Source organism: Mustela nigripes, chromosome 4, assembly GCF_022355385.1.
Source record: "Mustela nigripes isolate SB6536 chromosome 4, MUSNIG.SB6536, whole genome shotgun sequence".
Taxonomy (NCBI): Eukaryota; Metazoa; Chordata; class Mammalia; order Carnivora; family Mustelidae; genus Mustela; species Mustela nigripes.
This window is the reverse complement of record NC_081560.1, coordinates 108,885,023-108,911,278: the sequence shown is the minus strand read 5'-3', so window position 1 is coordinate 108,911,278 and position 26,256 is coordinate 108,885,023. Positions and strand designations below refer to the sequence as shown.

Genomic DNA, 26,256 nt, shown 5'->3' with positions numbered 1-26,256 from the left:
GTTAGAGGAGCAGTGGAGCCTTGATTCTGGCCTCCTCTAAGTCCCAGGAGAAGGAAGTTGCAGGCCCAGTCAATCAAGCAGACATTGTATTTGGTGGGTCTTTAATGTGGTTGCCCACCTCCCTGTTCTGTGTTCAAGCCCCCAGGGAAAGGTGTGGCAGTAGAAGATGACCAGGTCCAAGCTGCCCAGGTCAGAACTGCTGAAGCATGGTCCGTTCACCAATGCAACATTTCTAGAGAGCAGTGAGCTGATTCTCCAGTGGTGAGCAGGGGACTACATATGAACTGGGACCTGCAGGCCAATGTATCCCTGAGGAAAAGTCCACGTGAACAATTCAAGAAACTAGTTAAGAAACAAGGGGCAGAAAGCTGTGGGACAAATGCACAGCAGGCTTCTGGAGGGCTGGAGATCCTTTCTCTAAAGGTCAGGATCATTCCCACCTGTAGTAGTCCATCTCCCACATAGAACATTTCACCTTCAGTCAAGAAAGCAGAAGAAAAAGATGGCTCATCTGAACTTGAGCCCCAGTTATGTACTTCAGACGGTAGCTCCACATCTACCCTTTCACTTATAACACAGCCCCTGCCCAGAAACATGGTGCTTGAACTTTTAAAGTTTTTATTTCAATATCAGTTACTTAACATACAGTATAATATTAGTTTCAGGTGTACAATAAAGTGATTCACACTTCTGTACAATACATGGTGCTCATCACAAATGCTGTTCTTAATCCCCCTCACCTATTTAACCCATTCTCCCACGGCAATCAGACAACAAAAAGAACTAAAAGGCATCCAAACTATCAAGGAAGAAGTAAAACTTCCACTATGTGCAGGTGACAGGATATTCTATATAGAAAACCTGAAAGACTCCACTAAAAAATTGGTAGAAAGGATACATGAATTCAGTGAAGCGACAGGATACAAAAGCAATGTGCAGAAAACTTGCAATTTTATTACTAGCAATGAAGTAGCAGAAAGAGAAATTAATTACAATTAATAATTGTAAATCCTATTTACAATTGTTTCCAAAACCTAAGGTATCTAGGAATAAAACTAGCCTAAGAGGTGAACAACCTGTATTCTGAAAACTGTAAAACACTGGTGGAAAAAAGAAAATTGAAGATAACCTAAAGAAATGTGAAGACATTTCATGCTCATGGATTGGAAGAATAAACATTATAAAATGTCTATACTACCCAAAGCAGTCTACACATAATTTAATGTAATCCCTATCAAAATACCAACCACATTTTTTACAGAACTAGAATAAATAGTCCTAAAATTTGTGTGGGACCACGAAAGACCCTGAATACCCGAAGCACCCTTGATAAAGAAAAGCAGGGGGCGCCTGGGTGGCTCAGTTGGTTAAGCAGCTGCCTTAGGCTCCGGTCATGGTTCCGGGGTCCTGGGATGGAGCTCTGAGTCAGGCTCCCTGCTCAGTGGAGAGCCTGCTTCTCTCTTTCCTTCTGCCTGCCGCTCTGCTTACTTGTGCTCTCTATCAATTAAATAAATAAAATCTTTAAAAAAAATGAAAATAAAAAGAAAAGCAAAACTGGAGGCATCACAATTCCAGATTTCAAGTTATATTACAAAGGTGTAATGATCCAAACATTATGATATTGGCACAAAAATAGACACGTAGATTAAAAGAGCAGAAAAGGGAACCTAGAAATAAACCCACAAGTATATGGTCAATTAATATTCAACAAAGCAGGAAAGAATATCCAATGGAAAAAAGACAGTCTCTTGTTAAATGGTGATAGAAGATTTGGACAGCCACATATAGAAGACAGGCCCAGCCAGCCACGCCAAGATTGGAAGCCACCTTAGCCCAGGTGCCGGTCATCTGACTGGAGCCATCTTGGATCGTGAAAGGCTCCACTGACTCTCCGCTGAGTGCAGTCACCCAGATCATGTCACCTGACAGCATGAGAAACAAGGACCGCTCAGCAGAGCCAAGCCTGCCCCAGTGAATTACAAGAAATAGCAGACCACTGTTTTAAGCCACTATGCTTTGGGGCAGTTGTTTTTTTTTTTAAGATTTTATCTATTTATTTGATAGACAGAGATCACAAATAGGCAGAGGCAGGCAGGGGGGTGGCGGGGGGAAGCAGGTCCCAATGCGGGGCTCAATCCCAGGACCCTGAGATCATGACCTGAGCCAAAGGCAGAGGCTTAACCCACTGAGCCACCCAGGTGCCCCACTTTGGGGCAGTTTTTATGTGGCAGTAGAGAACAGCTTTGCCTGAGGTTGCATGTGAACTTTATCTTACGTATGTTAATAACTGTAGTTTTTCTTAGCAAAACCATGAATCATTCATAGGATGAAATTGTTATGTCATGACGTCACTGATGTTAGACGCCATAGGAGCCCAGCTGGACATGCTTGGCAGCCAGTGCTTGAGTGTAGAAACTGTGGCTTCTGGGATATCCCAGGATATTTTGGAAGATGTCAGCTTATGTTGACCAGTGTATTAGATACGATACTGTATAGAAAAGAACTGCTGCGCTGATCTGTGTATCTGTGTAGAAAGGCTTGTGCCAGGCAGTGTAGTGATGGCTTATATATTATGGTTTATTTAGTCCTTATAAATAACCTCATTTGACAGGGCTTTATAGATGAGGAGACTCAGGCTGAGAACATATAATCACCTCCCTGAGGTCATAGAGCCAGTAGGTAATGGAGCCCAGAAGGATCCCAGGTTGGCCCAACTCCAGAGCAGCAGCGTCCCCATCCTGCTTCTGCCTCCCATCTTAGGAACTTAGCTGTCGGGGTGCTTGGCCTACACAGTCGGAAGAGCGTGTGACTCTTGATCTTGGGGTCATAAGTTTGAGACCCACATTGGATGTAGAGATCACTTAAATAAAAATAAAACTTAAAAAAAAAGGGATGATATATGTTCATTAGGAATTTAACTTAGGGAATGTGTTTAATTTGCCAAAATAAAGCATTGATTTGTATCTATAAGTCCAGACAGAGATGTGGGAAAGGACAATGCACCAGTAGTCAGAAATCCAAGGTTTTTGGTTGTGGCTATGATACCTCTAACAGTGGACCCCAGGTTCCCCAGCTGAAACGGGGCTGGATTAGATGAGAGTTTCTTAAGGTGGGACAGGAGGCCCACCGACGTCAGAATGTCCTGGAGCATTGTTCTAAACAGGCAGATTCCTAGGATCCAGTAAGATTTTCAGATGACTTTCTGCTTTTTAGGTTATGTTTAAGAAGTCCTAGCCTAGGGGATTTCTCAAGTCTATCACTTTGAACTCTTAAAAAATCATGCTAGCTGTATTTGATCTCTTTAGCTGAGTAACATAGCTGTGCTTCTTAAAACAGCACCTTTCTTTCTTTCTTTTTATTTTTAAAGATTTTATTTAGGGGCGCCTGGATGGCTCAGTAGGTTAAGCGTCCACCTTCAGCTCAGGTCATGATCTCAGGTCCTGGGATCGAGTCCTGCATCAGGCTCCCTGTTCAAGGAGGAGTCTGTTTCTTCCTGTCCTTCTGCCCCTCTCCCTGCCTGTGCTCTCTCTCTCTCTTTCTCAAATAAATAAATAAAATCTTTAAAGAATATTTTATCTGAGAGCAGGGAAGCATGCCCAAGCGGGGGAGGAAAGGCAGAAGGGGAGGGGTACAGGGAGAGGACAGAGAGAGACGGAGAAGCAGGCTCCCTGCTGAGCAGGGACCCCCCCCCCCCGATATGGGGCTCCATCCCGGGACCCTGGGATCATGACCTGAGCCCAAGGCAGACGCTTAATCAACTGAGCCACCCAGGTGCCCCCAGAACTGTGTCTTTTGTGATATGAACCTCTCCTAGGGTTAAAATGTAATATTTTCTAGGAAGCTTCTGGTAGTCTGTGATCCTCTGATATCACAACGTACTGTACAGACTCAGAATTTGATTTTACTGCAACAGAGAATTTAATTTCCTGCATCATCAGTTCTCCCCTCACCACTGGATGATTTTCAGAGGCGTACAGATCTGCTGTACCCAGCCATCGTAAGACGCCGTTGCCCTGTGCTCTTCTCCCCTTTGCAGTGAAGCCCTTGTGGCGAGAGTAGGAAGGCTTCCCTGTCTTCTCAGCGTCTGGAACTCGCCCACCAGGCTGCTGCCCCGTGGCTCCTACTGGGGTTAACTTCCTGCCTCCTTTCCTAGCACTGGCCTGGTTGTCCACTTCCATCATCGGCTTCAAGGACCCTGTGCTCTGGGGTTCCAGTGACTTCTGGGCCATTTTTTCTTACCCGTGACATCACTTCTGACTTTCGGGGATCACAACCCCCTTTCATCTCTGCAGACCCACTTTAAAATAGTGTGTGTTTATATGAAATTTATAATTTATCAATCTGAGTTTTCATCCTTTTTAATCATGGTGACTTCTAGGAAGCTTTGATTTCTTTAAGTGTCAAAGGTTATGCTCTGGAATAGTGTTTGTAATTTCTGTCAGTTTATGTATTTCATCATTTATTCTCCAAAGTGATCAAATGACAGTAACATTTATGACTATTTTATAGTAGATACTTAAATCATCCTGAAAATAAGGTCTAATTGCCATGAAGTAATGCTGAAGCCTGAAATTTAAAGGTCCAGAGACCCACTTTAAATCTCTTGAAAAGCCTGACAAAGTGGTCATTACATTCAGTGATACGATTAATTTTAATATTAAATCTACTAAAAATTGCTCTAAAACCTGAATAGAAATTATGGCTAAATATCCTATATTTCTGTAGAATTCTTTCCACATTCTCTCTTTTAGGCCCATATTTAACCTTTTATTTTTTATAAGATTTTATTTATTTATTTATTTGACAAAGGTGTGGGGAGAGAGAGAGCACAAACAGGGGGAGTGGCAGGCAGAGGGAGAGGGAGAAGCGGACTCCTCACTGACTAGGGAGCCTGATGCAGGACTTGATCCTAGGAGCTTGGGATCATGACCTGAGCTGAAGGCAGATGCTTAACTGAATTAGCCACCCAGGTGGCCCATATTTAACCTTTTAAAATATATTTAACTGAAGGTTGTTACTTTCCAGCTTTTGTACCTGAGCCTGCTACCCACAAATGTCTTTTATCTCTTTGTGTCCTTATTGAATCTTTGTCTGTAGATGTGATTCCTCTATAGTTGTGTTATGTACAATTTGGTTCAGGTTTTAGAAATCTCAGCATTATTCTGTGATTAATTTTATTAAGTGTTACAGCTAGAATTTTTAATGACTACCTCTATCTGGTTTACTTAATATTAATAGTTCCTATCCAGCTGGGCTTTTTTATGGTTTCCAGAGTTCCTTAGTTACAAATAAATGCTATTATACAGAATCTTTGTAAATGCAGTTTTGTTTTTATTTTTAAATTATTGCCTGCTGACATGTTCCCAGGAATATGATTATACACTCAAAACCAAACCCAGCCTTGTAGTCTTTGAGGCGTTAGGATTGTTCTTTATTTTTTGCCAGTTTTGTTGAAAATAATTTCATTATTTGAATTTGCATTTCTTAATCTTGAGCAAGGTAAAACTTTACCCTGTAGATTTAATACTTCTGTTTCCTGTTAGGTGAATTGTCTTTTTCATATATCTTGTCTGTTTGTCTGCTGGAACTTAAGCTTGCATAAGCTCACAGCCCTTTTGATCAATCATATCGATTACACATTTGTATAGTGCTTTCCCTTTTACGCTGATTTTGATTTTTCAGCATAGAGAAAATTTTGCCATCCTTCCAAATATTGCTTTTATGGCCATTCTGGTGAATGATATTTTCTTTTTCTTTTTTAAAATTGTGTGATTACTGGGGCGTCTAGCTGGCTCAGTCAGTAGAACAACACTTGAGCTCAGGGTTATAGGTTCAAGCCCCACATTGGGTTTAGAGATTACTTAAGAATAAAATCTTTAAAAAAATTGTATAATTGCTTTTGTTTGCTACTGTATTTATAAACAAATTTGTAAATGTAGGCATTTCACATTTGTGGCATACTGACAGTTCATAAAGGATTTTTGAATGTGTCATTAAAAAAATTTTTTTTTAAGGATTATAGGAGAGAGAGTGGGTGTTCGAGTAGCGGGGAGTGAGGTGGGCAGAGGAGGGGCAAGAGAGAATCCTCAGGCAGACTCCCAACATAGGGCTTGATCACGGGGCCCCTGAAACTGTAATCTGAGCCGAAAACAAAATCAGATGCTTCTGACTGAACCACCAGGTACCCCTTGAATGTGTCCTCTTATTTAAATGTCCCCATTGATGATATTTTATCTGTTCCATTTCTCTTTTTTTCCAGACACCCCACAGGGGGATCCTTTATTCGTCCCAACAAAGTGAATTTTGGAGTGGGCTTTCTCACTGCAGTTAAGAATCGCTATGTGTTAGAAGATGGGCCAGAGGAAGATGGAAAAGAGCAAATCGTTATAATTGGAAATAAGCCCGTGGAAACTATTGGTTTTGACTCTATTATAAAACAGCAAAGGTATGTAGGCTTGCTAGCGGCAGAACTGACTTTGACAGTTTCATCACTGTTCAGGATTAAAGTTCAGTGGACTATATGTTGATACTCAGAACTTCGCCTCCAAACTGGTCTTGTCCTTTCTGCACAAACAGCCAGTTAAAATCAGAGGAATCTGAGGACTGAGTCTTTGGGGAAATTAAAATTCTTAATTTAGCATAGGGTTGTTGGGCTTTTCTGGATTGGAATTAAAACATTACCCATCATTAATATTTATACCAGCCGTCTTGTCTAATAAGTAAGATTGACATTTTGGTCCTTTTCTATTTCATGGTGCCATTCTAGCTGGGTGGTAAGTCAGAAATGGAAACAGAGCTCTAAGTTGCTACCTACCATGTGGCATTCTGGGTCCTCTAGAACCAAGTTAGTTTCCATCTCTGGATGCACACCCTTTCTTCCCTGGGGTGATTGTGAAGTTGCAGAATCTTGGGTCCCATCCTAGACCTGGATCAGAATACTATGGGCTCTTGCTTTTAAGAAGTACCCAAAGTATTATGAAACTCTCTGTACACTGTGGTTCTGTGAAGAGAGGCCTTCTGCCTACTCCGATGCTGGGGCTGAATCACAGTGAGTAGAAGCTGATGTTCCACAGAAACACAACTGCACGAGAACCTTCCAGGTGATGGTCACTGCTGTCCTGTTTGACCCTGACCCCACAAGGTGGCCTACTAGCGGCCCCTGATGGCCACAGTGGAGAGTACATTTCTAGCTACTTGGTGTCTTTCACTTTTCTAAAAGTCTCTTAAATCAAACTGGGGTTTTGTTCCAAGTCCATGTATTTGCTATCTTATTTTGCCATTATTGTGAAAATTTAACATGACACCAGATGTAAAATTTATATGGAGACTGTGTGGAAGAAGAAATTCATTTCTGGATGCCCCTGCTTTTTAGCATGGGTGACCAGCATTAGTAACAGCAACAAAATATTCAGGGAGCCATCCAAATACCTAGACACAGAATATGGATAAATAAGTTATGCTGTATTCATTCCATGGCAGTGAACACGAGCAGCAGCTACCACGCGGTACAACAGTACATGTGAAATCTCATTAGTACAGCGTCCCGCCAAAGTAGTCTGCCAAGAAGTGCACCTTGAATGATTCTGTCTCCATGAAGGTAAACACCAGGCGCAACTGATCGATAGTGTGAGAAGTCAGGGTAGACGATTTTGAGTGGAGGAAGCACAGAGAGGACTTCCCGAGTTCCAGGGATGTGTTTCTTGATCCGGGTGGTGATGACCTGTCGTATTTATTTAAAATCACTGAGCTGTGTACCGATGTGTAGGTAGGCTAATCCATATACTTTTCCTATGTGGGATTTTTTTCAATATACAATATGTGAAGGAGGAAAACTCAAGGAAATCAAGATTTTTTTTTTTTAAAAGCAAGCACTGGACTGTGAATTACAAAACAGCTTACACTCACTGTTGAGGATTTAGAAAATAGAAATTGAACAAAAGGAAGTCGTGACTCATGCTACCACCGAGAGGTAACAGTCATGGATTTTTTTGCTTTTTATCCTACTGGTTTACTTGGATTTAAAGAACAACGTGCTTTATAGGGTTGGAGTTCTTTCCTTCATCTTCCCATTTAAAATGCAACTATTGAAAAGAAAAAAGTGCAACTATTGAAATATCTTTTACCCCCATAAGAAGCACATTTTTTTCTTACTGGTTAATCTGAATACCCTGGCTTCTGTGAAAATTGCAAACCGATTTTCCTGCCCTGGCTTATGAACGACTGTGTAACTCATGAATTCTTTTGCTGCCTGACCCAACTACTGGAGGCTCATGGCGTTCCATGATTAGCTAGCCTCTCCCTTGGAACGGACTCCGTGTTGGAGTCCAGCTGGGTCAGACGTTAGCTAAGCCACCTTCTAACTCTGACACTTTCCAACTTCTAAGCCTGAGTCTCCTCATTTATGAAACAATAATTAAGCTGTTAGACCTGCTGTGGATAACACTGGAGAGTGGGTAAACAGTGGTCACCAGTGTTAAGGAGGGACAGAATCCTCCCCTTGAAGCCGTCATGTTATCTTCTTAATAATATCCAGCTGACCAGCTCTGAGTTTGTGCCACTTAAGACTTAAGGAAAAAGAATTAAAAAAAAAAAACACAACAAAAACCAGCATGTGTGACTTCTCTTGCAGATGGCTCTGGCTCCAGAGTGAGGTCTGTGCTGAGACCCGGGCTCCCACACTCTCTAGCGAGGTTTCCCTGGGCCCTGCAGCCAACTCAGCAGGCACAGTGAGATATTTTTAATTTTAGAGGGAAACAGTGGCCTCTGTTGCACACAGAACAAACTGTTAGTTTGAGGTTGTTCAGTTCTGTGATAATCCTACAAGTTTTTTTATTGCTGTCCCATCCCCGCAAAGCTGGGGTTTTGGTGTTCCTGTGATAAAAAGCGAGTATCTCCTGAAAATCATCATGAAACGAGAAATGAACGTAGTGATGTCCAGTCTGATTCCAGGGTTTGGAAAGTTGTGCTGGGCACAACTGACACTTACTGACAGTAAGTTTGAAGGACACAAATAATTATTAAGTTGTTTGGCCCTGACTACTTACTAAATGCAAATTCAGTGTGATTTGTTTTGTTTTGTTCTGTACGACTTACGGGGACGCTGAAAAAAATGCAACACCAAGGGCACTGTCAACTTGAGCCAGTGTTGGAGCCCCTAGACCTTTGTTGCTGCCTTTCTCCTGGTTTCTCATTACTGTAATAGCACATGCCTGGGGTTTTGATGGGAGTATTTCCCCCAAAGGCGGTCAGTTTTTCATTTGTTTTTATAAATACTTACAAAATAACTTCTGAATGTCAGGCAGTGTTCTGAGGTTTCACAAATATTAATATAGCATTTAAAAAAATTCTAAAGAGCACAACACAGAGTTTACCATCTTAACCATTTTTAAGTGTATAGTTTGGTAGCACTAAGTACATTCACAGTGTTGTGCAGCTGTCCTCACTGTCCTGCTTAAACAGCAGCCCCCAGCCCGTGGCAGCCACCATGCTACTTTCCGCCTCTGTGAAGTTGACTCCTCTAGGGACCTCACAAGTGGAATCCTGCAGTATTGTCTTTTTATGATTGGCTTCTTTCCCTTGTCATAATGTCCTCAAGTTTACCCACTTTGTGTCGTATGTCAGAATTTCCTTCCCTTTTAAGGCTGGGTAATATTCCATTGAATGGACGTAACACACTTGGTTCATCCATTCATCTATTGATGGACATCTGTAGCTCCTTTGGCTATGGTGGTAATGCTGCTGTGAATATGTGTGTGTAAACCACAACATTTTAAAGCTGTGGAATCTGAGGTACAGAGATTCTAACTCCCCTCAGGCCAAAGGAAGTGGTGGACTTGGGATTTGAACTCAAGCGATGGGGCTCTGGATTCCCTGTTCTAGATACCATATGGGCTCTTTCAGTGATCAGAAAATGCAGGTCCTCTGCACTTAGAATGTGGCTTCTGAGATTTATCTAGTAAAGCTGAAGATAGGCATGCTTTCCTTACCCTAGAGAGACTTTCCATGTATGAATGCGAGAAGCATACGACAGTGTTTACTTCAGTCCTGCTGGGAATAATATAACTGTCAGCAGAGGAGTAAACAGATTAATTGTGGTCTCCAAGACGTGGAAACAAATGCTCTGGAGCACATGGGTTGACGTAGCTAAATCTCACTGCTGAACGATATACTGTTGGGGGAAAGTAGCTTGGAGGAGGATACATACACTAGGATACCATTTATATCCCGTTTCATTATAGATGAAATGCTATGATTGTTTAGGGGCATGGAAACGTGCAGTCAGACTATTCCGTGCTTCCGTTTAAACAAACACCGAGTGTGGGGGAGCAGAGGAAGAAGGAACATGCTGGAATGGGACACGAAGGACTTCAGCTATATTTGTAGTGTCTGTAACACTTTCTTTTTCTTCTCTTTTAGTAAAGCGTTATTTCTGAAACTGGCTGGTGGGTACTGGTATTGGTTATTTTTGGTAACTTCTTACAGGAAATGCTTTTTAACTTTTTAAAGGGCCAGTGGACGTGTCCGTGTTTATCCATACGTGTGAACTCTGTGTTTTTCATGCAGTCAGCTGAGCAAGTTGCAAGAAATTTCTCTGAGGAACTGTGCCGTGAATGGTGCTGGTGACAAAGGAGCAATTGCCAAAGCGTGTCCTAGTATCCTTTTCACTGAGAACCTGACTTTGGACTTGAAGCTCATATGGGACACAGCCAGGAACCTTCCCGGTGTCTGTTCTGCCCAACTTTCTTCCTCAGGGCCTCTCTGGCTTCCCTGTGCCAGTCGCCGCGATAGGAGATTATTTATCTTCCCGGACCCCTCTGCCTTCAGGTGAGGCAGCGGGCCTCCCCCCAGCCAAGGAAATGTCTGGATAGGGCTCCTCACACAGGCCAGATGTGGCTGGCACCTGCCTTCCGCCCCAAGCCGTTAGCCTGCTCCTGAGTGCAGACAGAGCACCCAGGCAGCCGTCTCGTGTGCAGACCATCCAGTGTGGACAGGGAGAGAGAGGGGGAGCCGGAGGCCTCAACCGCACCCCGGGGCCCCCCACACCAGCCCACCTGGACCACCTTCCTGGTGCACGCAGCTGCACACCGTTTGTCACGATCCCTCAAAACAGGCGCTTCCAAAGTTTGTAATCCTTTTCTCTACCTTCTCTTAGAAGAGTTTTTGGTTTGTGTTTACCCTGCATTGCTTTCATGCCCACAACTAAGAATATAGGAGATAAGTTTAAATGAAAAATCCCCCTGGCAAATGAATGAGATTTTCTCGAACTTTCGAAGTTTTTCTCTCAATTCTTTAAGCCTGCCTCATCTCTGTGTAATAATTTATGCCAAAGATAGTTTATAATCCGTGTTCTCCGGGGGGCAGAGATGGCACATGAGCAGTAGTCTCTAGCCAGCTGTTCTGAGCTGTCCCTGTACTGTATGCTTTGTGACTCCCTCAGTCAGGACCCGGTCACCTTGCTTGTGAGCAGCCCCTCTGTGGGCCCCAGCGAGCTGAACCGGTGCTGTCCCTTCCCCTGTGGACAGTGGAAGCATTGTGGATGGAGTAGTTGGGTAAGGAGCAGAATGCCACGGGCAGCATCTGGAACATTCTGTGATCTGCCCAGCCAGCTACTAAGTGATTTTAGAAGATTGGGAATTGGGTGGTTCAAGATTTATTTTCAGCATATCGGAGATATGGCCAGTAGGTGGGTTTGGGAATGGCAACTATTTGCTCAGAGTTATCAGCAGGGTCCTGGGGAGTCAGCATGTATCTCGCTTGCTGATGCTGTTCTTTGCTGAGGAGTCTTGAAGAAATGCGGTTTCATGAGATGATGATCAAGGGAGGGCTGATACTTGCAGGTAGAGAGATCGATGTCTTCCAGTTGCTGATTGAATTCTCGCCTGCAGTGAAAGTCTTGCCTGTGTCTAATCCAGTTGTCCTTTTGGAGTGGCCCCGTTTGAGGTCATTCGCTCTGCTGGGACATCAGACTGCAGGAGCGCTCAGGCCCTGAGCTTGCCCGGCCCGGGAAGCTCCTCTGGAGAGGTCTGAGCTCCTTCCTGCTTTGCCAGCTGGCTCTGCGCCAGGGGAGTCTGGGCCTGCGAGCAGGAACCAAGTACTGCCGATAGCCTGTGCGTGTGTGCGTGCGGGGCACTGTGTGACAACTGCCAGCTTGTTTAGAGCTGATTTCAGAGGGTGGGTCGTCTCTGTGCTCTGGATCACCAGCAGGTATGAGTATGAGAGAGTATGAGCGAGTGAAGGATTACTGGATTCCTGCCGTTGCTGACCAGCCCCATGGTCCAGAGCTAGCAACATCACGGAAATGAAAGGTGGCTGGAGCCTGACCGTGAGGCATGAAAGCACCCTGCCCAGCAGTTGCAGGTGGGTCCAGACCCCCAGAAGCTCCCATTTCAGTCAGAGACTAGCCAAGATTTCCTGGCCTAGGTGTGGCCTGAGGTGTGGCCTAGCCCCTGCGGCCTTTGTGCCCTCGTTTCCAGCACCTCCCACGTCCTTTATCTAAACCCGTTCTAACTTCAGGGCCTCGGCTCCTCTCGTTCTCTCTGCCCAGATGCTCTTCTCCCTGATGGTATTCCTCTTTGCCTGTGGTCTCCGCTCAGATGGCACCTTCTCCGAGAAGACGGTCTTCCACGACCAGCATATATAACGTACCCACACACCCCTCTCTTGCGTCTGTGGCTGCTACTATGAGCCTGTCTGTAGGTGGCATACTGCAGAGGCATGTGCTTATCGCTGTCTCCCCGACTGTGACTGTTGAGTTCGCTGCTCTGCTCTTGGTCCCCTCCCTACGGTCGTGGAACAGAAGAATGAACGGTTCCCAGCACAGCAGAGTTGTGCGAAAGACCCTCCTCAGAAGGTCCAGTCCTGCCCCAGGCTTCTCTTCCGTCTCTCTGCCTGGGGGTTCAGAGCTGCACCCCCTCTTGATGGCACCATGCTCCCCTGAGATGTTCAGCTCAGGTACCTTTTTCTCTCTGTCCTGCTCATTTCTCCTTCTCTGAATTCCCAAATCATTCTTAGCACTTCAGAACCTTTGTCCGCGCTGACCCCCATGGTCTGTTCTGGAGGTGCGGCTGGGGGCCTTGGGGGTTCTTGCAGGTTGGAGCAGAGTGAGGCCCCACAGGAGAATGACCCGTGGCTATGAGGCGACCGCTGGAGGGATTGCCTGGCACGAGACATAAAGCAAACTCACCACCATTTTTTTTCCCCCACTCTTTTTGCTGGATATTGCTAGAATGGTTTCACCTTGGTTAGGACTTTTGGTTCTCACCTACTTGATTGTAGAGGTTTGTCTCAAATTTGCAGCATATGTCAGTGAATGTTTTTGTTTCTCAACGAAAAGTGGGTGACTTACAAAGGTAAAAGTAGCGTGTGTTCCTGGAAACATTTGAAGCAGAATGGAGGGTGTAAGGTGAGAAGGTAAAGATCCCTGCTCTGGAATTCAGAAGTGACGACTGTTCTGTTTTGTGTGACTCTTTCCATCTTACTCTTCCTTAATGGGTGCTTTGAGGTATCAGAAAAGTAGATTTGTCAAGAAACCTGTTGTCCTCGTGGGATGAAGTCCTAGATATTGCTGATCAGCTGAAACATCTGGAAGTTCTTAATCTCAGGTATGAGCTCATGGGTGTCCATTTGTCACCTGTTATGAAAACCCCAACGTGTCCTCATTCCCTCATGGCATCTCTGTGGGAGAGAGGGAAACACAGCTCAGTGGAATTTAAGCTTAATTTCTTCTTCTTCTTCTTTTTTAAAAACTAGATCTTTTTAATTTTTTAAAATATTTTATTTATTTATTTGACAGAGAGAGATCACAAGTAGGCAGAGAGGCAGGCAGAGAGAGAGGAGCAAGCAGGCTCCCTGCTGAGCAGAGAGCCTGATACGGGGCTTGATCCCAGGACCCTGAGATCATGACCTGAGCGGAAGGCAGAGGCTTTAACCCACTGAGCCACCCAGGTGCCCCGTTTTGTTTTGTTGTGAGTGCCCGTAGAGGTAGAGGGGTAGAGGGAGGGATAGTCTTAAGCAGGCTCTGTGCCCAGCGTGGAGTGCAACTCGGGGATTGATCCCATGATTCTGAGTTGATGATCTGAGCTGAAACTGAGTCAGACACTTTTAAAAAAATCAATTTATTTTTTAAATTTAAATTTTTAAATTGTTCCATTAGCCAACATATAGTACATCATCATTTTTTTTTAAAGATTTTATTTATTTGACAGAGATCACAAGTAAGCAGAGAGGCAGGCAGAGAGAGAGGAGGAAGCAGGCTCCCTGCCGGGCAGCGAGCCTGATATGGGGCTTGATCCCAGGACTCTGGGATCATGACCCAAACTGAAGGCAGAGGCTTTTAACCCACTGAGCCACCCAGGCGCCCCCATCATCAGTTTTTGATGTAGTATGTGTGCAGCGTTTCATTAGTTGTGTATAACACCCAGTGTTCATCACAATATGTGACACTTAACTGGACCACCAGTTACTTATTACTTATTTATATTTAAGCTTTCCCCCCAACGAGGGACTCAGAGTCTCAACCTCAAGATAAGAAGAGTTTCATACTCTATTGACTGATCTAGTTAGGTGCCCCTTTTCTGGGGTATTGGACGGGGGAGTCTTTTGGTTGACTGAGGGAGGGTTGACCTGTCGAGCTGGAAGATCTTGGTGTCTCTTGTGAGGCTACCCATGAAGGATGGGCCTTCTGGGGGAGTCAGTATTTAACTGGGGAGTAGGAGAGGGGCTGTGAAGAGTGCTTATTTGTTCCGAAGCTTCTGGCACTTCATTGCTGTAGGAATGAGCAATTTCGTTGGAATGCTGTCTCCTTCAGTTCTGATAAGGATTGTCCACCAAGCTGCATGTTTCACTAATGGCCCCGTCTTCCGGGCCTCTTCCAATGCTTGGTTAATTTCAGTCTTAGAACCTGATTCCCCGAGGGCTCAGCCAGGTGGGAAGTATGAAAGTCCTCGAGCCAGCCTGGTGTGGACAGGTGGCTGGTACCTACCTGGCTCAGGCAGGTCAGTGAGAGCGGAGAGTCAGGCCTGAATCAGTGGTGCTCCAGATAGGGTGGAGGGTGTCCTCTGACCCCTGGCATCTCCTCTTCTGGAAATAGGGGTTCATGTGTTTTCATGGTACCTTCTTTCACAATGACTCAGGATTGAGCACTATCTGAGATCAGGATCACAAGAGAGCACCGAGAAGGCAGTGACTGACTTTATCCATCCTGATAGCGAGAGAGTGGTTTCGAGACCCTGGAGGAGCGGGACTGTAGCTCCTGGGGCAGCCTATCAGTAGGGCAGTTGAGAGGGCGCTGGATTTTGTGGTGTCCAGAGTCTGCCTTGCGAAGCTAGACGCTGACCTTACGAACGCCTGAGGCTTATGCTTCAGCCAGCTGCCCCGGCCCTCGGAGAACATCTGTGGATGTCAGCTACCAAAAAGTCATGCATCGCAAATACTAAAAATGAGGTAGCCTGGACTCCATTGGCTTTTAATTAATTTCGCTTTAAGGTCGAAACAAACCAAATGCCTGCTATTAAATCCCAAGTTGTTGGGCACCTGGGTGGCTCGGTTGAGCGACTGCCTTCAGCTCAAGTCATGATCCTGGAGTCCTGGGATTGGATCCCCCATCAGGCTCCCAGCTCCCTCGGGAGTCTGCGTCTCCCTCTGCCCTTCTCCCATCTCAAGCCCTCTCTCACTCCCTCTCTCTCAAATAAATAAGTAAAAATCTTAAAAAAAATAAATCCCACATTGTTGCTTTTAGGGACTTTCACTTGGGCCTCCTGGGGAGTGGGTGATCAACACATTGTGACTTCTTTTTCTACACAGTGAGAATAAACTCAGCTTTCCCTCGGGTTCACCAGTTCGAACCGGAACATTTCCTGCACTGAAGGTGTTAGTCCTTAACCGAACAGGAATAACATGGGCGGAGGTAATCCTATTTCTCCAATTTATTACCCAGAAATAAGAAATTTAAAATTCTTGGCTTAATAGAGAATGGAAGCACAACTGTGGCTTGGTTCTAATTATCCTGTTATCCAAATAATAGGATTCTTTAAACTGCCTCACTGAAAGGAGTTACAGAATCATTGCAGTGAAGTAAAATTTTATATTTTGGGATTGGGATTTTCTCTCTTGGCTCCTTCTGCATTGTTCTGGTGTCTTTCTGGACTGTAGCACTCCATAGTGGGGTGGAGTTAACTTAGCCGAACTTGAAGAACCCTCAACTTAGCTTCTCTTGAAAGCTCTTGATGGAGCTTCTCTGCATGTGCTCCAAGGCAGAGCTGCCAGAAGATTCTCGCATCCTTTTCTCATTTAAAGTTTAGCTCTGGAATCCACTGTTCATCATGTACAGCTGGGTTCAAAGTGGACTAGTGGGTATTTTGCCCAGCAGCATTTGGAACTTCTATCTGGCACTGCTGTTTTCCATCAGAGGTGACCTGTACATGTGCCCAGTATATTCCGTTTTTGCAGATACGTACCTTCCCCACAAAGTCCTTGTCTTTGAAATGCCACTGAGGAGCCTCCCGTAGAGACCAGTTGCCTTAACTGGTGCATGTACATCCTAGCGCTCCTTCCTCGGAGATGGGATTAGAGTTAGCCTGAGAATAGGCGGGGCACATAGAAATTCAGGTGCTAGAGATGGTGGTGAAGTTCAAGTGCGAAAACGCAGAAATAGTTTGGGAAACACCGTCTGATGAGTCTATTCTTTGCACACCTGGGTCGGCATTGGGAACTGAGCAGCGGCGTTTAACATCAAGTTCCTTCCTTCGCTGGAGCAAACTATGTCACGTGCTAAGAGTGTGCGCAGTGCATGTCTGCACATCCACTTTGCAGTCCTCGCACATCCCTGGAGGATGCATTCACAGCTGCCAGAGCGCCGACTGTATATGCTCCCATGTTAGCGAAACACTTTGTTGCCAGCCCCCCAGTGCTCCTGGCCCGAGTTGGAGTCCGTGATGAAGTGTCCATAGGACATTTTGTTTCTAAAACAGTAAGGGAGTTGAGTTAAAGTGGAGGTAATAGTAATTAACACACAGGAAGAAACATGTAAGAGAGGCTGCTCCAGCCTGAACTCTGTTTCTCTCCAGGTGCTCCAGTGCGCCGCTGGGTGGCCGGTCCTTGAAGAGCTATACCTCAAGTCTAACGATCTCCTCATTTCGGAAAGGTAACGAAGGCTTACTTCTGTCCATGTTTCGCCGTGTAGTCTGAATAAATGAACCGTCTCAATGATGCCTCACACTGGTTTTTCTTTTTAAAGGATTTGCTAGTGAGAATTAGAAACCTGCTTATTCTTTACAAAGTAGGGCACCTGTGATCATTGGTCCTGATTGAGGAAAAGCCCATCAGAGTGAGAGCCTTGAGTTAAATATATTTGAAGACAAGAATTTTATTAGTTTCACAGAAATATATTTAATTTCTGTTTCTAAATGGAGGTTCTGTAGGAAATGCTTTATAAGGATCAAATAATGCATTTTAATCTTTTTTTCAAATAATGCGTTTTGGGTAGCATTATCTGCAGAAGGTTGATGGACCAGAGTATATGTAAAAGTTTGTTCTCCTTAAGTAAGTTAAACATGTTGTCTTTCTCTTTTGTTGTTTATCATTAAATTATTATTAAAACTAAACACGGGCAAATTTACAACAAATTCTCATTTAACAGATTCAAGTTAATGAGATTTTACTGTATGGAGCTATTTTCTATACTGACAGCTGCAGGTGTTTTTATTTTTGTTTCAAATTTTATTTGTTTATTAGGGAGGGAGGGAGAGCAAGTGAGTGGGGGGAGGAACAGAGGGAAAGGCACACCCAGCCCCATTCGGGGCTCGATCTCATGACCCTGAGATTATGACCTGAGCCAAAACCAAGAGTCGGACACTCAACCGACTGAGCCACCAGGTGACCTAGGTGTTTGAAGACACCTAGCCACCTAGGTGTTTTCAAATTACACTTTTTATTTTGAGATAATTTGAGATTCCCATGCAGTTACCAGAAAGACTACCCAGAGATCCCCTGTACCCATGACCCAGATCCATGCCCTCGGTAACATCTTGCAGAGCTACGGTTCCATATCACAGGCAGGGTCCAGTCCAGACAGAACGTTTCCATCACCATCAGGGCCCCGCGTTCCCCTGGTGTGGCGCTCTTCACCTGCCTCCCGCCCCTCCCTCTCCTTTACACTAAAGGCAGGTACTTAAAAGCTGTATCTTCAAAAAACAATTAAGAGATGAAATTCACATTGAAACGTTTTTATTTTCCATACAGGCCAGCTGATGTCCTGCAGACAGTCAAGTTATTAGATCTTTCCTCTAATCAATTAATTGATGAAAATCAGCTGTTTCTAATAGCCTATCTGCCCAGGTAATTTGCTTCTTCAGTGCTGCTTGCAGTAGTGCTTAGAAATGGTTAGTAAATGAATCACATCCTATCTTTGCTTTCTCGGTGGAAATGTGATGATGATGATGATGATGATGATGGCCCTCACAAACTGAGGAAGTCCCTTTGGGACATTTTTATTTGCATTTATGCGGACCATGTCCCTGCAAACCTCATACACTTTAGTCTACATCTGCAGTAGGTGACTGAAGAATGAATAATTTGGCCCTCGTGCTGATGTCCAAAGTCTTCATTCATTGCCTTTTGGGAAGTTATACCATGTCTCTTTCCTCTCTGAGACCCATGAGCACGTAGCACAGCCGCGGGCACCAGGAACCAGTAGGCGACTGTAGAACCCTCAGAGCACGTTCTAGAGTCCACTCCGTGTGCCCCATACTGCACTGTTTCTCAGCGTTTCACGTGGCATGAGAACCTAGTGTGTGGGGGAAATATTACAGATGCAGTCTGGTTGATAGGCTGTAGCATTTTCTACTGCGCTTTATAACCAAATTTAACATTTTAAATTTCAGATTAGAACAACTTATCCTTTCTGACATAGGACTTTCTTCTATACATTTTCCAGATGCTGGAACTGGTATGTGAGATCACTAGCTCCCCTCCCCTGCCCAGTACCTCATACTTGAGCTCTTTCTTTTACTTCTGTGTAACTTCGTTCCCCTTTTTTCTCTAGGGCATAAGACATCCATGTTTCCTTCCTTGCAGTACCTCGTCGTGAATGACAATCAGATATCACAAGTAAGGGCTTCTGCGGAATGTACGTACCTCATGAGCCCTCGTTTCCACTCTCAGGAGAAGTTTGTCAGTTCCTTCCATTACAAAATATTTACTTCACTTTAAAAATATGCTTCATAAAGTTAATTTTACCTGCACTATAGTTAACATGCAGTGTTGTGTTAGTTTTAGGTGTACAGTATAGTAACTCCGCCATTCACACATTACTCAGGCCTCATCAAGCTAAGTACACTTTAGTCTACACTCTCTTTCCCCCATCTCCCATTCACCTCCCTTCTGGTGACCATTAGTTTGGGCTCTATAGTTAAGAGTCTTTTTTTTTGGTTTGTCTCTCTCTTTTGTTTGTTTTGTTTCTTAGATTCCATATGAGTAAGATCATACGATCTTTATCTTTCTCTGACTGACTTACTATGCTTAGCATAATACTCTCCAGCTCCATCCATGTTGTTGCAAATGGCAAGATTTCATTTTTTTTTATGGCTGAGTAATATTCCATTGTATATACGTACATCTTCAGTCATCAGTCAATGGACACTTGGGCTGCTTCTGTGAATTGGCTGTTGTAAATAATGCTGCTGTGAACATAGAGTTGCATGTGTCCCAAAGTTAGTGTTTTGTATTTTTTGAGTAAAGATCCAGTGGTGTGATTACTGGATCATAGGGTAGTTCTGTTTTTAACTTTTTGAGGAACCTCCCTGTGATTTTCCACAGTGGCTGCACCAGTTTGCATTCCCACCACCAGTGCGCAAGGGTAGTGGTTGGGGGGTTCCCTTTTCTCCACATCTTCGCCAACACCTGTTCTTTCTTGTGTTGTTGATTTTAGCCATTCTGACAGGTGTGAGGTGATCTCTCCTTGTAGTTTTGACTTGCATTTCCCTGATTGTGAGTGATATTGAGCATCTTTTCATGTGATGGCCATTTGGATGTCTTTGGAGAAATATCTGTGTATGTCTTCTGCCCATTTTTCATTGAATTATTTGTCCTTTGGGTGTTGCGATTGCTAAGTTCCTTTTACATTTTAGATACTAACTCTTTATTGGATGTGTTATTTGCAAATATCTTGTCCTATTCTGTAGGTTGCCTTCTAGTTTTGTTGCTGGTTTCCTTTGCTGTGCAGAAGCTTTTAAATATTTTAAATTGAAAGAGAAATGCTTCTCCTCAGAAAACCCTAAAGTATTACGAAAGAACTTAATTTAAGTCACAGTAAGCAGACTGTCATTGTACGTGACATGGTTCTAGAGTAAAAGTGTGTTGTGTCTAGTGGGTGTTCCGTGCATAAGGACAATCCTGCACCTCGGGTTGGAATGGGGGGATTTTCCTTTTCTCTTGCTAGTTCACATACTCCAAGAAATGAGCCTGAAACATGTTTATTTTCACGTATTCTCTTTTGCTGGGTTTCAGTGGTCGTTTATCAACGAGCTGGATAAGTTGCCGAGTCTGCAGGCTCTGTCCTGCAGCAGAAACCCCCTGACTGAAGGGAGCAAAGCAGCACATACCACCCGTGGGCTCATCATCGCCAAAATCGGTCAGTTGAAGACCCTGAACAAATGCGAGGTGAGTGCTGGTTTCAGGATCTGATGCCTTTTTAGCACAGGAAACGCAAGATCAGAATCGTCCTGCGCCTGAAGCATGATGGCTCTTCCAGGCTCCTCAGGAGGTGGCGTGGACGAGCCCAGTCCCGGAGAAGCCTGTTGCTCGGATATTTTGAGAAGGGGCCTGGCGCATCGAGGTTTGCTCCTTTGTCTTGGGATTACAGGAGGAAGAGCCAGAGAGCTTGTCCTCCTCTTCTCAGCCACTGCTCTCAAGAAATTGTAGGGCAGGGCCTTGCTGGCCCCACGGTGCTTGCCTGGAACAGTGTGCCGGTCTGGAACAGTGTGCTCCGGGGGGGGGGGGGGGGGGTGGGGGCAGGAGTGCACCTGCGGGCCGGACGCCGGCTGTGCACACTCATGAGGAAAATGTAGGACGAAGTTCTTACCTCCTTCCGCCGTCAGCTCCTGAAGCCTGTCCCTGTTGGAAGGGACGGTAAGAAGAGATGCCCCTTCACTCTCTGTGTGATGACCGTCCCTCAGTGAGCGGCAGGGCAGGGCACAAAGCACAGACCGCGTTTGTCCCGCAGATCCCGCCGGAGGAGAGGCGCGGCGCCGAGCTCGATTACCGGAAGGCGTTCGGCAATGAGTGGAAGGCAGCCGGCGGCCACCAGGACCCCGACCGGAACCGGCCCCACGCGGAGTTCCTCGCGGCGCATCCCCGGTACCAGTCGCTGTGCCTCAGTACGTGTGCGGCCCACAGCCCACACCGCACCGCCCCTGCAGCCCCGGCCGCGGGGCGTCGGAGGGGACCCTAGTGGCCCTGCTGTTCTTCGGGGCGTGGGGTCCTCCGAAGGGGCCCTTGGCCCGATGCTGGGGCCGTGTCCGCAAGCCCAGGAGCCAGACTCGAACTGGCCTCTTCACGGCAGAGTCCGCAGCCTCGCCCCGCAGAGGGAGCGCGGGGAGTCGGAGGCCTGCTGGAAGGTCGAGATTGGCAACGGGGCGCTGGGGCGGGGGGCAGCCCTGCGGTGGAAGGCCCTCCCGTCTGCCCGAGCTCACCCTGCTTCCCGCCGCGGGAGGGCGGGCGACCCCTCCTGGCCGGGGGCAGGAGCAGCGGCGGCTCCGGCCGAGCCTGCGGACCTTGCACGCGCGGAGCGCGCGGAGCGTGTTAAAGGTCGAAGCCGGGCCCGGGTGTTGCCGAAGCTCCCCGGGCAGTGGCGACCAGCGTGTCCGGTCCCCTCCACGCGGCTCGAGGGCGCCCCCACCTCCGGCCCTCCCCGCCCCCGCCCTGGGCTTCCTTACCTTCCCCGCCTGGGTCCTCAGGCCCTGAAGCCCCCACTTGGCGACTCCGTCCCTGCCGTACTCCCCGTTTTGACTTCGTCGTCACTCCAGATGTCACGGGCCCGGGACGTTCTTTCTCAAACCCGTTTCCCGGTGCCGCTCGCTGTGGAACGCTCCGGCTGGGGCGCTGGCAGTGAGGACGCGAAGCTGCCTGGTGTGTGTGTGTCGGGGGGGGGGGGGCGCTTTCCGGTCCTGGCCGGGAGCCGCCCGTTTCCCGCTGTTTCTGGGAACCCGAATCACCGTGGGGGGGGTGAGCTTCTGTCCCGCAGCCCCGCGAAACGCAGGCCCCGGTGGGTCCCGCACGAGCCCGTGCAGGTGAGGCCTGCCCTCCTGCCACCGCCCCTTGACGCCGCATTTCCAGGCGAGGGATGGGCCTGGGCACCCAGCCTGGCGTGGCGCCATCTGGCTGACACCTGAAGATGTCCCTTGAGTTGTGTCCCATCTGGTCTCGGGGTTCTTGTTCAGGACCCCTAACACGAAGGAGCTGTTCATGAAGGCGGAGCTCTGACCCCGCGTCTTATGGCTCTGGAGGCACGGCCTGGTCTCGCCGGTTGGGAGGCGGGACGCGGTCTTGTTGGGGAGGCAGGCGCTGTTAGGCGCTGCGAAGTCGGGGGGTGGGGGGTGTAGGGTGGCTGCCTGGACGCGGTGGCTGGCCATGGCCGTCCCCCAGCAAATAAACAAGTAAGTAGTCCAGTGAAGGGGACAGGTCCCAGGTGAGCGGAGCAGCTGCTCCAGGAAGGAAAAGGCTACGGGGGTCTTTTTGGCGCCTGTATTTTTCCTTCTAGGGGCCTGGTTTATCGTGATCCGTGTTTATGCTTCTTGCACAGAATATGGTGCGCCCGAAGACGGGGAACTCAAGACACAACAGCCGTTTTTGCTCAAAAACCAGCTACTAAGTAAGAACCGCACAAAGACCGCTTACTTGTATGTGCGTCTTTGGGCGCTGACACAGATAGGGACAGTTGGTTTCTCTTAAGAGGTACCTGGAATAACGCACTTTTAAAAGAAAGGATGAATTCTCGAACATCTCTGAGTTGTATCAAAGTTTTGGCAGTTCCCATGCTTTCAACTGTTAGAAACTGGGGCTGGGTGTGTGAGAAGTGTGCTGACTTGTGGTTTGTAAATGTGTGACTTTCTTACACGGGGACGCCGGCTACATGGTCAGGCCAGGAGTCGGCAGGGAGCAGGGGAGGCACTGGAATGTTGGTCCAGCGCTTTCTGTTGTTGTCAATTCTGTGAATAACTGTTGCTAATTGTTAATTCTGTGAAGAATTAGTAGAAGGAATTTTCAAAATCAGTAAGAGCTGTTCCTGTATTAGGATCTGAGCCCGGTGGTCCTACAGTTGGATCCTGGGGCAGGTGCGGTTCAGGTGTGGGCAGTTTGAACCCTTATTACACTAGCTCTCAGTCTTTTCCCTTTTTTTCTTTCAAGCACTGAAGATAAAATATCCTAATCAAGTTGATCAGAAAGTCCTAGAGAAACGACTGCCAGGTAAGAAAAACAGGACTTTTGTCTGCTTACACTTAGGAATCACTGGCCTAGGCATGAGTCAGCTGGTAGAAAGTATCTAGAAGTGTGGACTTTTGGAGCTTCTAGGTTTTCACTAACCTTTTATGATCTAAAATACAACGCGTCCTAACCCCCAAAAGCTCAGGTCTCCTGTACCCTTATCAGCTTGTGTAGGAAAGTCTTGTTAAACAATGACCTATTTAGCCAAAGGCACGAGTGTGGAGCGGCATGGCCTTTCCGGAGCCCACTGCTATTTAGTGCCCAAATTGTGGCGCTGGTCCAGAGAGACTCACTGGGCCCGAGGTCTTACCGTCCCTTCGTAATACAGGAAACCTGTCTTGGTGAGCTGAAGTGTGAATTACTTGAACATTTGTGACTTCACACACACTCTGCTCCTTGTCAGTTAGGAATCCCCGCAGAAAGTTCTCAGATGTGGTCTTTTAATGGACACACTGAAATGGTTCTTTGGAAAAACGACTCCAGAACTCTGTCTAAACATCACTGTTACTGGAATGGAATTAGCTTCATCCCGAAAATACTGTTATGTCAACCAACTAGATTGATCTAATGTACTTAGAATTACAGTCTCTCGAGTGTACTGTGCCTTGTCAGATGGAAGCCCGCCTCATGGGGAGAGAGTGGTCTGGACGGGTTAAGTGTGGAGCAGCGAGGCTCTGAGGAGATGAAACGTGTAGCGCCCTAAGCGACTCTCATAAAATACGTTGCTTGTGAGTGGAGTAAATTCACATTTTAAACTGTCTGCCTTGTAGCACTTGTAATGGCAAATTTCCCCACCACCTGACTGCTCACCAGTGGGGAAGGGGAAGGGCCGAGTAACCCCCGGCAGCTCCATGCTCCACGGTCAGGCACCAGGAGCGAGAGCACAGGGGTCTAGGGTCGACTGTGCAGTATCGCTGCCACGAGTCGCTATTTAAATTGAAATTCATTAAACTAAAGTAAAAAAATTCAATCCTGAGTCATCTGACCCCGTGGCCCTTCAGGTGCTGGCCGGCTGCATGGACGGCTGGACGAGAAAGCAGCACCGTGGTGTCAGGACGTCATGAAACCTGCCCGTCCTGACAACCAGAGAAAAGCCTGGAAGTGTAGACCCCCATTCCACAGGGGGCCTAGGAAGCCACATTTTCTGAATGTTAAGACAGTTGTGTGTTATGTTGACATTAGAAATGATAGTATTTAGAGCATTATGGGCAAATTGCCATTTTTTTCTGCAAGTGGGCAAATTTCTTACTAGGATTGTTGTACGGCCAAAGTGCTTGTTTCTGACATGACTTAGGAATGGGTCCTTTCTCGTTGCTCTTGACCCATCACTAACCACCCTCCAAACAGTGAAACCTGGTCCACCGAAATCTGTAAGAAGGACAAGATTATCTACACATTCACAGACAAAAGAACAAGTTATGTGAAGTATGTCAATTGTTTATATTCAACACATAAACAAGGCCAGTTTTTATTCTAAAATAAAGATAACATTTATTATCACAAGTTGCATAAAAACACAGCTTTACAAAAATCATTTTTGATAGAAAAATATTTGAATACATGTGATATTTGTAGGAACACCATACTATTGTTGTACCTCCAGCTAAAGCTTCAAAGACACTATATTTCTCATCATCAAAATAGCCAATATTTACCACAACCCATCTTTGGAAATAAGTTCATAGCATTTTCTGAACAAACCAAGGCATCTGCTCATGAGGCAGGTCCCACATTACGATCTCACAGACTGGTCCCTGCCTCATTCCACAGAGGAGGAAACCAAGGCAGAGCCATGGAGAGGCGCCTTCCGGACGCCTGAGCCCCCACGCCAGCATTCTCACTGCCATCTGTAAGCGAGTCATCAGAGGTTTAGAAAATGAAATGATTCTTTCTACTCAGATTTACTCCTCTGTGCACAGAACGGGATTTCGGGTTTATTCAGATGGAGGAAATGTTCGCCACCACTGAAATGGAATCCCACTGTCAAAGGGCACTTAGGCTAAACCCTGGCTCAGTTCCCCACTTGTCGGGTCAGTGGTGTGGAACCGGCTCTCCGGGTGCATGGGGCAGGCAAGACTTTCCCTAATGATGTCCACGGGGAAACGGATACCGTGAGTCATTGCGACTGAGGTCTTGTCACACGAGCTAGATTGACACGTGTCATTTGAGAGAACTGAGGGTGTTTTTCTTTGACAGACTCCATGACAATTCAGAAGGTGAAGGGACTGCTGGCCCGTCTTCTTAAAGTTCCTGTGTCAGAACTGCTGCTGTCCTATGAAAGCCCCAAAGTAAGTAGCCCACAGAACAGAGTCCGGCTGAGTCCCCCTAGTGTGACACACTGTGAATCTAGGGCTCCATGTGACACGTATTGTTTCTAAATGGGAAACATATGCCTCTGTTCGGGAGGGGGCGCATGTATGAAGATGGCTCCGCCTTTATCGCCCCAACCCTTTGTTCTGTTTGTAGATGCCTGGCAGAGAGATCGAGCTCGAAAATGACCAGCAGTCATTACAGTTTTATTCTGTGGAAAGTGGAGATTGTCTGTTGGTGCGATGGTAATAATGAACTAAGAAAGTCTGGGGACTACACTGATTATCATGACTGGGTGTGGGGGTCACCGGAAATAAAGGATTTATTGGAACAATTCTGTCAGAAAAAGAGGTTTTACAACTTGCCCTAAGTGTAGAAAAGGTGGTATTTTCACTGGGAAGAGACCATTTCTAGGCTTGTATGTAACAGCAGTAATAAAGGCTTTGCACCTACTAATGATTTTCTGAT

At 46.2% G+C, this 26,256-nt stretch overlaps 1 protein-coding gene across 2 annotated transcripts in view; it reads left to right on the top strand.

Moving 5' to 3' along the window:
* The window catches only part of TBCE (tubulin folding cofactor E), a 76,364-nt gene extending 50,324 nt beyond the window's left edge, over nucleotides 1–26,040 (top strand). The window contains exons 4-17 of one of the 2 annotated variants that reach the window (XM_059397280.1): nucleotides 6,260–6,445; nucleotides 10,564–10,652; nucleotides 13,502–13,601; nucleotides 15,802–15,904; nucleotides 17,064–17,140; nucleotides 18,238–18,333; nucleotides 18,879–18,943; nucleotides 19,040–19,104; nucleotides 20,503–20,655; nucleotides 21,218–21,371; nucleotides 22,796–22,864; nucleotides 23,401–23,460; nucleotides 25,675–25,766; nucleotides 25,945–26,040. In XM_059397280.1, coding sequence (XP_059253263.1) covers nucleotides 6,260–6,445; nucleotides 10,564–10,652; nucleotides 13,502–13,601; nucleotides 15,802–15,904; nucleotides 17,064–17,140; nucleotides 18,238–18,333; nucleotides 18,879–18,943; nucleotides 19,040–19,104; nucleotides 20,503–20,655; nucleotides 21,218–21,371; nucleotides 22,796–22,864; nucleotides 23,401–23,460; nucleotides 25,675–25,766; nucleotides 25,945–26,037 — 1,402 coding nt within the window. In that variant the 3' untranslated portion in view covers nucleotides 26,038–26,040. Of the gene's footprint in view, nucleotides 1–6,259; nucleotides 6,446–10,563; nucleotides 10,653–13,501; nucleotides 13,602–15,801; nucleotides 15,905–17,063; nucleotides 17,141–18,237; nucleotides 18,334–18,878; nucleotides 18,944–19,039; nucleotides 19,105–20,502; nucleotides 20,656–21,217; nucleotides 21,372–22,753; nucleotides 22,865–23,400; nucleotides 23,461–25,674; nucleotides 25,767–25,944 lie in introns of both variants that reach the window. The other variant, XM_059397279.1, reaches the window with a different exon arrangement.
* The last annotated feature ends 216 nt before the right edge of the window (nucleotides 26,041–26,256 follow it).